This window comes from Cervus elaphus, chromosome 1, assembly GCF_910594005.1.
Source record: "Cervus elaphus chromosome 1, mCerEla1.1, whole genome shotgun sequence".
NCBI lineage: Eukaryota > Metazoa > Chordata > Mammalia > Artiodactyla > Cervidae > Cervus > Cervus elaphus.
Window position 1 is genome coordinate 21,160,901 of NC_057815.1, and position 10,449 is coordinate 21,171,349.

Below are 10,449 nucleotides of genomic sequence, written 5' to 3' on the forward strand. Positions count from 1 at the left end.
CCCGGGAGGGCCACCCACAAATGAGTGCCTGTCTGTGCAGGTGCTGAGAAGCCCTAGGGCATACGTGTCAGCAGTTTTGCCCTTTGCTTGGGAAGCAAGGTGTGTGTGTGTGTAACCAGAGCACTTTATGACCAGCAGAATCAAGCCGCAAAGCCTGCTATTTATTTATTTATTTTAAAGTCCATGGAGTACTCTGTGACCTGTATATATAAGAAGGTCTTTCTCAAACAGGATAGAAATGAATTGGAGAAAACAATTGTTTACATGGTGGATATGTCTCCTTTGCCCACGTCCTGTTTGATAGTAATGAAGATTGCAACACCAAACGACCCCAGATATTCTGCTTGGAGTCACCATTTGTGATGATTGCTCATAGCTAATCAAAGGATGTTGTGAAATGTGAGTCACACAGCTGCCGGCTTCCTGGAAGTTCTAGAACCTGTATATAAAGAGGGAGCTTCCTGGTTGAGACACTGGAGCAGCAGAGAGGTAGGAGCTTTCCGATTCCTTAAGCTGAGACGGAAGACAGAGACCAGCATGCCCAGACTGCCTCTGCTGCTGCTGCTCCTCTGGGGCGCGGGGTCTCACGGCTTCCCAGCAGCGACTTCAGAAACACAAGAACAAGATGTGGAGACGGTGCAGGTAAATGCTGAATTTCACATGCCCAAGATACAAAAGCCTTATTTGTGTTTTTCCACAATATAACAGAAGAGTATCAGTGTGCAGTTCTGGTGTTGATTTAGTAACTAAGTCATGTCCAACTCTTTGTGACCCCATGGGCTGGAGCCTACCAGGCTCCTCTGTCCGTGGGCTTCCCCCAGCGAGCATACTGACATGCTTTGCCATTCTCTTCCCCAGGGGATATTCCTGACCCAGGAATCGAACCCATGTGTCCTGCATTGCAGGTGGATTCTTTACTGTCTGAGCTATGAGGGAAGCCCCCAGCAATAGTACAATAGAGTTTATTTAAGGATGGATTTCCTACAAAGAGAGATTTTTGTCAGAAAGGGTATTCTCCCCCAAAATGTATCTAGCTGTGCATATACTCTCATTTTTCCAGTTAAAAGTGATAGGGAACTAAAGGAATAATATACAAATATGTCTCTATAAAATTATAATTCTGACTTCACAGTAAATAGTGGCAGGAAGAGTTCTACTCCAAAATGAGTTTCCACCAACAAAAAGGATAATAAGGACCATGGAACCTAAATGCAACCTTTAAAAGTCATTCTTTGTTTCAGCTATGACAGTATAAACCATCACTATTTAGTAAAATTAGAGGATTTCCCATTCAGTGTTTTGATAATTTTATCTTTCATCAGAAATACCTGGAAAACTACTACAATCTGAACAGTAATGGGAAGAAAGTTGAAAGGCAGAGAAACGGTGGCCTCATAACTGAAAAGCTAAAGCAAATGCAAAAATTCTTTGGGCTGAGAGTGACTGGGAAACCAGATGCTGAAACTCTGAATGTGATGAAGCAGCCCAGATGTGGGGTGCCCGATGTGGCCCAGTTTGTTCTCACCCCAGGAAATCCTCGTTGGGAGAACACAAACCTGACTTACAGGTAATTAGATTGAGCACCAGAGTGGGAATGCTCTTTTCCTTCAGAGCTGTGAGAAATGAAATCTGACTTGTCTGTGTTTTATTTCACTTGAAGGATTGAAAATTACACCCCAGACCTGTCAAGAGCAGCTGTGGACCAAGCCATTGAGAAAGCCTTTCAGCTCTGGAGAAATGTCACACCCTTGACCTTCACCAAGGTCTCTGAGGGTCAAGCGGACATAATGATATCCTTTGTCAGGGGAGGTAAGCTCTTTTTGTAGCACGAAAGTATTCTTACCTTAACTTCCCCTTGCCTTTGAATCTCTTCAGCTTTGCAGATAGATTTCCTTGTTTTAAAAAGAGTGTTGATTTTATGGACTTAAGAAGGAGACTAGATCTCATTTGCTGCAAATCTGTTGGCCTCTTAGCAAAGTTAATGCTTACTCTCCTGGGTTAGACTAAATAAGAATCTAGAGAAACATCTGATGAATTCTGTTTCTTGTAGATCATCGTGACAATTATCCTTTTGATGGACCTGGTGGAACCCTTGCTCATGCTTTTCAACCAGGTGCAGGTATCGGAGGAGACGCTCATTTTGATGATGATGAAAGGTGGACCACCGATTTCCAAAGTAAGTCAGCTTGTCTTGCCTCTCTCAACCCTCCCCCCTCCTCCCACCTTCTTGGTTCATTGTAATATTGGCTGATTTAACTGAAAGAGTGTGTTAATAGAAATATGTACTTTTCTGCTACCACTTAGAAAATTAACAATACATTTAGAAAATGTAAGACAATTACTTCTGTTAGTAAGACCATCTTACTGGTTACAAATGGGCTACTCTGAAATTTCTATTGAGAAAGTGTTGAATATCTTAATGTTTTCCTTGTGGGCATCTACACAGAATCTTTTTTCCTGGAAACACACCAAAGTGTAACAATGTTAGTAAGATATGTAGAAATTAAGGGAGAAGATACTATATATATATATATATTCTAAAATTTCCAGCATTAAGCATCTATCAATCTATAAATAGGAAAAAAATTGTGTTAATAGAAGAATATTGCTTCTCAGTGAAATAATATATGCCATATGACCACTGACAAGATGGATTAATCTGTGCTAGAGCCTTTTTTTTTTTCCATTTATTTTTATTAGTTGGAGGCTAATTACTTTACAATATTGTAGTGGTTTTTGCCATACATTGACATGAATCAGCCATGGATTTACATGTGTTCCCCATCCTGATCCCCCCCCCCATCTCCCTCCCCATCCCATCCATCTGGGTCATCCCAGTGCACTAGCCCCGAGCACTTGTCTCATGCATCCAACCTGGACTGGTGATCTGGTTCACACTTGATAATATACATGTTTCAATGCTGTTCTCTCAGATCATCCCACCCTCGCCTTCTCCCATAGAGTCCAAAAGTCTGTTCTATACATCTGTGTCTCTTTTTCTGTCTTGCATGTAGGGTTATCGTTAGCATCTTTCTGAATTCCATATATATGCGTTAGTATACTGTATTGGTCTTTATCTTTCTGGTTTACTTCACTCTATAATGCACTAGAGCCTTGTTGGCTGAATTTGCTTTTTAATTGTAATCATAGAATTCAAGTTTTAACCAATCTCTTCACTGGCTTCCCAGATAGCTCAGTGGTAAAGAACCCGCCTGCCAAATACAGGAGACTCGGGTTCGATCTTTGGGTCACAGAGATCCCTGGAGAAGGAAATGGCAACCCACTCCAGTATTCTTGCCTGGGAAATCCCATGGACAGGGGAGCCTAGCAAGCTGCAGTCCATGGGGATGCAAAGAGTCAGACATGCCTGAGCATGTACTCTCTTCACTAGTAATGAATGCATCCTTCTCCCCTTTTAGGAAAAAATTTATATATTTCAAAAAGCTACTGATAAAATAAGAACATTAATCCTTTTATAGTTGTAGACTACTTCTTAATTAAATGTCTCAAAACTGAAAACATTTCAAATAATTGCAAATGGGTTTATTGTCCCTTTTAGATTATAACTTATATCGCGTGGCAGCTCATGAATTTGGCCATTCCCTTGGACTTTCTCATTCTACTGACATTGGGGCTCTGATGTACCCCAGTTACATCTTCAGTGGTGATGTTCAGCTTTCTCAGGATGACATTGATGGGATCCAGGCCATCTACGGTGGGTATAAAGAAAAATAGTATAGACAAGGGGTCCTTAAAACATCGTTTGTATCTTTTGTCTGTATCTTTTAAGAAACTTTCCTTGGTTATGTGGTTTTCCAAAGCCAGGCAGAACTAACTTCAGATCTCTTGTTCCTTTAGGACCTTCCCAAAATCCCATTCAACCAACTGGCCCACAAACCCCAGAAGTGTGTGATAGCAAGCTAACTTTTGATGCTATAACTACAATTCGGGGAGAAATGATGTTCTTCAAAGACCGGTAAGACAACAGTTCTTCTTTGCGTTTTGTATTTGTAGTAATAATAGGACTCACTATTATGGGCTACTACTATGGGCCACTACTATGCTTCACACATTATTTATTACATTTGTTTATATACATGATTATAGTTATAATTAAGTGTAAACAATAGCTTGCTCTTGCACAACATAGTGAATTTTAACAACTTTTTCCCCAGCATGTATTCTGTCATTTGATTCTCAGAAAAATTACCACTGAAGCAGCAAATCAGTGAATATAATTCCATTTTACAGATCTGTAAAGTAAAGCAGAGAGAAGGAAAGAGATCCTCAGGGTAGTGAGTTCACCGGCAGCAGAGCAGTAATTGGTCTTCCGACCTCTGCTTCGGGCCTCTTCCCGTTTTTGTCCCTCTTTGGGATGGTTAGGTACATCAGTATTTTGTTAGGAGAAATCAGTCCTTTTCACAGCAGTATCATGCTGATGAGGGTTGTGTAGACCCCTTTTAAGTGTCATCTTGGTAAAGACACCCCTTCCAAAGTCTATGGTCATAACAGGTCTCTGTGCCCCAACCCCGGGAGGGGGCAAAGAACAGTAGGCGCCATTGCAGGGAGAACCCCCAGAAGCTCACGAGGTCCCGGCCGGGGGTGGGAATGGATGGTGACAGTGAGTTTCTGTGCTCAGAGGAGGGTCCCAGAGTTCCCGAGGCAGCCTGAGACCTCGAGAAGTCTAGGGTCTCCTTGCGTGTGAGGAGTAGGGCCGCTCTGTGTACAGCTCTGATTCCTAAAGGACCAGGAAAATAGTAATAGCCTTTTTCTGAACGGCACAGCCCAGCACGCATGGAAAGCAGGGGTGCTTTAAAAGGCTGGCTTCTCCTCGCTCTCCTCTTGGAGTGCTCTTCTACTGAGTCACAGTCATAGCTAACCCAGAAGGCAGGGAGTCAGCTCCTCCGGCTTCCCAGCCTGTGCTTTACTATCTCTGAATTTAAGAGATGAGGATGGATGCATGCAGGGGGCAGCTCAATGCTGGGAAGTGCTAGGAAAGATACGGCTTTCAAGAAAAGCTCTCAGTATAGCAGGACATCTCATCAAAGCAAGTACTTGAGGGATGACCCCAAAGAACAGGGCGGGGTCTGAGGTCCGCAAGACCCGAGAGGACTCTGAGGTCATTTGGATGTCACCAAGTCATGGAGACATGAAGGCTAGAAACAGTGACGGTGACAGACTTGCCCCAGTTCTCACAGTCAGGCAGAGGCCACTGGATCAAGAAGGCCAGAGTCTGCCCTGCGGCTTGGAATCAGGAGAACTTTTCTGTGGATCCACATGACGGTTTATGCTTCCTCTTTACCCCAGTCCCTGTGGACTGTAGAGTCAACTTTGTTGTTAACAAATAATAGGCAGAGTCACTCAAGTGACTTAGCACACATGGGCCTGCAGAACCTCCTTTGTGAACTGCCGGTCAAAGGAGCACATAGGGAGGGGCTAAGTAAAACTTAGCGTCTTATCAGGCATCTTATCAGTCGCATGGCCTTGGACACCTCCCTTTGCCGCCCCCCCCCCACCTCAATTTCTAATCTGTAAGATGGAAGTAATCTCTCACAGGATTTCTGTGAGGTAAGGCATGAAGTAGGTAGAGTGTGTACGAAATGCAGAATGCTAGTGTTGTGTTCTAGCCAGTGCCATTGGAGAATTTTGCAAGCTTGCTGTTAAACAGCATTATTAAAAGTTTAATTATATCAATTTAAAATTATATCTAAACCAAAGGTACTAAAAATAATCATAACTCATCCGTTTGTGTGTGCGTGTGTATGTGTGTGCGTGTGTGTTAGTCACTCAGTCATGTCCAACTCTGTGACCCCTGTAGCCCTAGCCTGCCAGGCTCCTCTGTACATGGGATTCTCCAGGGAAGAATACTGGAGTGGGTGGCCATTCCCTTCTCCAGGGGACCTTTCCAGCCTAGGGATCAAACTCAGGTCTTCTCCATTGCAGATATATTCTTTACCATCTGAGCCACCAGGGAAGGCCCCATCCCTCTGTATCCCTTTGAAATTATTTTGCTATATTTTTCTATTTATTTATATTCCTGAGATGGCTTCTGCCTGTATGGGGGAAATACTATACAGTGAGGTACCATTTCAAATCTCTTGAAATCTGCAGTGGTTGAAGTATGTTCAGCAAGAAAGAAAGCAAAGGCTACAGACCAGAACTCCTCTCCACCTCCACTTTGGAGAGCCACATGATAAACACTAACCCACAAGCCACCAGTGCCAGCCATAGAAGGGCCTGGATGACACCAGAACTTGCTATGGATTTGATCAAAACCTTTTTTTTTTTTTTTCCTTCAAATTAGGTTCTACATGCGCACAAATCCCTTCTACCCAGAAGTGGAGCTCAATTTCATTTCTGTTTTCTGGCCACATCTCCCAAATGGACTTCATGCTGCTTATGAGGTTGCCGACAGGGACGAGGTCCGGTTTTTCAAAGGTAATACTTCCAATTTTTGCTTTTCTTTAGTCACTAAGTCACGTCTGACTCTTTTGCGACCCCGTGGGTTGTAGTCTGCCAGGCTCCTCTGTCCAATTAACTTTCAGTTTTTACCAATTGGGGCTTCCCTGGTGGCTCAGAGGGTAAAGCATTTGCCTGCAATGCGGGAGACCCAGGTTCGATCCCTGAGTGGGAAGATCCCCTGGAGAAGGGAATGGCAGCCCACTCCAGTACTCTGGCCTGGAGAATCCCAGAGACAGAGGAGCCTGGTGGGCTATACAGTCCATGAGGTCACAGAGGCGGACATGACTGAGGGACTTCACTTTCACTTTTTACCAATTAAGTTTTCTTCTGCTTTGGGCTCATGTGTGAGATTACTACCGACTTTCTTTCCATGGACTTTGACAAACGGAGCATTCATGCCATATCAGTGGGAGTCCATCTCCTTAGCCAAGAATCGCAGAGTGCATTTCTAAGGGAAAAAATTTGAGACACAGATTTTCTGGCCTGTTTGTGAATATGAACCTATGAAAGGATTTTCTGTGCAAACTATGTATTTTAAATCCTCTCCACCTCCCTGGGGTGTCCAGGAATAAAACTGAGAGGAACATTGGAGTTGCTTGGTTCCCTAGAGCCTGTTTTCCGCCAAGTTGCTTTCCTGAAAGGAGAAGCTGGCCCACGACAGCCAGATGGGGGCGCTGCAGCCTTGCCATCAGAGTACGCCTCGCAGACCAGCTGCGCTGACACTGTCCCCAGTCTGTGAGAATCACAGAACCTCACATAGCATAAGGCCCACAAAGTCCATCTATGTAGTCAGATCCTACTCCAGACCTTCTTGAATGTTACCAAGATTCCAAGGCAATTCATATGTACATTAAAGTGTGAAAAGTCCTTAATTACCATGAATTGCATGAGGCAAACTTTTTGATTCTATCAGAATAAACCCCAATCCAATGGTCAGCTCCTTACTTTGACAACACTATGCTAAATACCAGTTTTTCTGAAAATATATGTTTGGCAGAGTATAGACGAACATTAAGACACCTGACCCAGTAACACTCTCAAGGCAAAGAACTGAAAACAGTTCAGATGGGCAATAAACTTTGAAATGGGCTTTCTAGCTCTTTCATAAAGAAAATAAATAATAGGATTTTAGATATATAAAGTTTCAAACTGCTTTTTTCCCCGAGGGATAAATAAGAATACTTGTGCAATAAGAACAATGCTGGCTTCAAGATGTAAGACCAGTTTTATTTGACTTGTGATTACTAAGTATTGGAGAAGGAAAAGGCTACTCACTCCAGTATTCTGGCCTGGAGAATTCCATGGACTGTATAGTCCATGGGGTCACAAAGAGTCAGACACAACTGAACAACTTTCACTTCACTTACTGAGTATAAATGTGCAGAATCTGGACACAGCTTAAATTTAAGGATTTGGAACTGTCTTCTAGTTAGATGTAATGATTTCTACCCAAGGTCGCAAGTCATTACAGATTGTGAGTCATTACAACCCTCTGGACTTTAGGATACCTTAGGGTGAACTTCTGCAGCCTGTGGGCAACCTGCAGAAGTGAAGATTTCTATCCCTGTGGTGGCATGATGAACTCTTTAGTCGTTTGAACCTCTGGCTTTGGAAAGAGGCCGCCAGCTCCATAAACCAGTCATTCCCAAAGCTCGCTACAGATCAGAATCATCTAGGAAAAAAAACTTAAATATACTAATTTAATTGGCCTGGGGTAGGCTATCAGCATCCGTATTCAGAAAAAACACAAAAATCTCCCTCAATGATTCTGATGTGCAGCGGGGACACTGCCCTCGCACGTGAGAGTGAGCATTTAGCTGGAGATCTGCCTCCTGCCTACTGGTGCCCTTGGCAAGGGTTTTCATCCCGGTTTCTTGATTGGCAGGTAACAAGTACTGGGCTGTTAAGGGGCAGGATGTGCTCTACGGATACCCCAGGGACATCTACAGATCCTTTGGCTTTCCGAGAACGGTGAAGAGCATCGATGCTGCTGTTTCTGAGGAAGATACTGGGAAAACATACTTCTTTGTTGCCAACAAATGCTGGAGGTAAAGACTGGGTGCAGAAAATGGGAGGATACCTGTCCTTTCTACATAGAAGTTACTAGATTGAATCATTAAGACATGAGTCTCACATTGCCTTGGCTGGCTGCCTTTGCTGTGAATGGCAGTAGCTTGTCTAGTTGCAAAGTCTATTGACCAATAATGATCATATCTGTCCTAGAAATTCAGGAAGAACGTGGGCCTGAATTGAGAAAGATAATGTGAAGAGAAGGGCATTCACTTTCACAGAACTGCTGCAGACACCAGGAACATACCTTTGACTGCATTTGACATTAATGGCACCTATTGGAGAAATTAGAATTAGATGTCATAGTTCAGAGGGACCTTATAAATTTTCTAGTCCACCCAGCATCCTGCTCACCTCATCTCACTTCCTATTTTATACATAATCTGTGAAAGAGATTTTATTATGTTTTTGCTGATGAATTCCTCATAACGGTTTTGAGAAGGCTACATCTTTAACAAGTAGTTCTGACATTCCAATTATTTTTTGACCAGGTATGATGAATATAAACAATCCATGGATGCAGGCTACCCCAAAATGATAGCAGAAGAATTTCCTGGCATTGGAGACAAAGTTGATGCTGTTTTCCAGAAAGGTGGTAAGTGAGTTTACAATACTCCTCTATATTTGGCCACCTCATGCGAAGAGTTGACTCATTGGAAAAGACCCTGATGCTGGGAGGGATTGGGGGCAGGAGGAGAAGGGGATGACAGAGGATGAGATGGCTGGATGGCATCACCGACTCAATGGGCATGAGTTTGAGTAAGCTCCGGGAGTTGATGATGGACAGGGAGGCCTGGCGTGCTGCGATTCATGGAGTCACAAAGAGTTGGACACAACTGAGTGACTGAACTGAACTGAACTGATTTTGTTGCCACAGAATAGCATCAGTATTGCTATTTGGAACAGAAAATACAAAAAATATTTATTCTGACAAATGACTTGGATTTTTTCAGGTTAAACCTAGAAATCATTTGTATAACATAATGTCTCCTTTGTTTTACTTCTAGGATTTTTCTATTTCTTCCGTGGAACAAGGCAATACAAATTTGATCCCAAAACTAAGAGAATTTTGACTCTCCTAAAAGCTAATAGCTGGTTCAACTGCAGAAAAAATTGACCAGTGTTTACAAGGTTAAACAGAAAAATATGTTTTACAAGTCTAGGGAAGGTGTTTCTTGAAGAGCCATGAGATGTGTTAGTCGCTCAGTCGTGTCCGATTCTTTGTGACCCCATGGACTGTAGCTTACCAGGCTCCTTTGTCCATGGGATTCTCCAGGCAAGAATACTGGAGTGGGTTGCCATTTCCTTCTCCATGAAGAGCCATATATTTAAATGAAATAAAGTTATTAAGTATAATCTTATTTTTAAGTATACTCTTATTTATACCTCATTCAGCATTTCTTTTTAGATTTAGAATGTAATTTTTATATACTACTGTAATTTAGTTTCACAAATGAGGCCTAAGTAAGGTCAGGTTTATAGCTTATGGATTCACATGGGCCAGTTTTGCAATGAGAGAAACTCTTCCGCAAAATATAAGACTCTGACATTGATACTGGAAAACACTCTCAGTGATGTCTTCTCTCAAGAGAGAAAGAGACGAGATATGAGCCTTCGCCAGAAGAAAAACAATTCAAGAACGTATGAGCAATCATTACTACCACCATCCTGATATGCAGGGGACAACTTTGTTATAAAGTGTTTTACATTTGAAATAAAGCCATCCTTGCCGCTACTGTTTCTTAAACTTTCCATTATATTTGTTATGCTATTATTTCTGATTTTAAAGTCACACAGAGATTTTCAAATTTGAAATAAGAATTAGAGAACTATGCAATACATTCATGTGTGAAATGAGAATAGATGCAAAGTTCAGATATTCTCCATTCTCATGGAATTTACATCATACAGAAGCGG

The 10,449-nt window shown here is 42.4% G+C and overlaps 1 protein-coding gene across 2 annotated transcripts; it reads left to right on the forward strand.

The window, feature by feature from the left end:
- The first annotated feature begins 484 nt into the window (after positions 1-484).
- On the forward strand, positions 485-10,247 carry LOC122697698 (interstitial collagenase-like). 2 transcript variants are annotated; one of them, XM_043908865.1, is made up of 10 exons: positions 485-642; positions 1,323-1,567; positions 1,661-1,809; positions 2,051-2,176; positions 3,560-3,715; positions 3,859-3,976; positions 6,305-6,438; positions 8,348-8,510; positions 9,024-9,127; positions 9,540-10,247. In XM_043908865.1, exons 1-10 carry the CDS (start codon positions 538-540, stop codon positions 9,647-9,649), a joined length of 1,410 nt encoding a protein of 469 aa, XP_043764800.1. In that variant the 5' UTR covers positions 485-537; the 3' UTR covers positions 9,650-10,247. The 2 variants fall into 2 exon arrangements, with proteins under 2 accessions (XP_043764800.1, XP_043765603.1); XM_043909668.1 differs by having other exon boundaries at positions 2,114-2,176.
- The last annotated feature ends 202 nt before the right edge of the window (positions 10,248-10,449 follow it).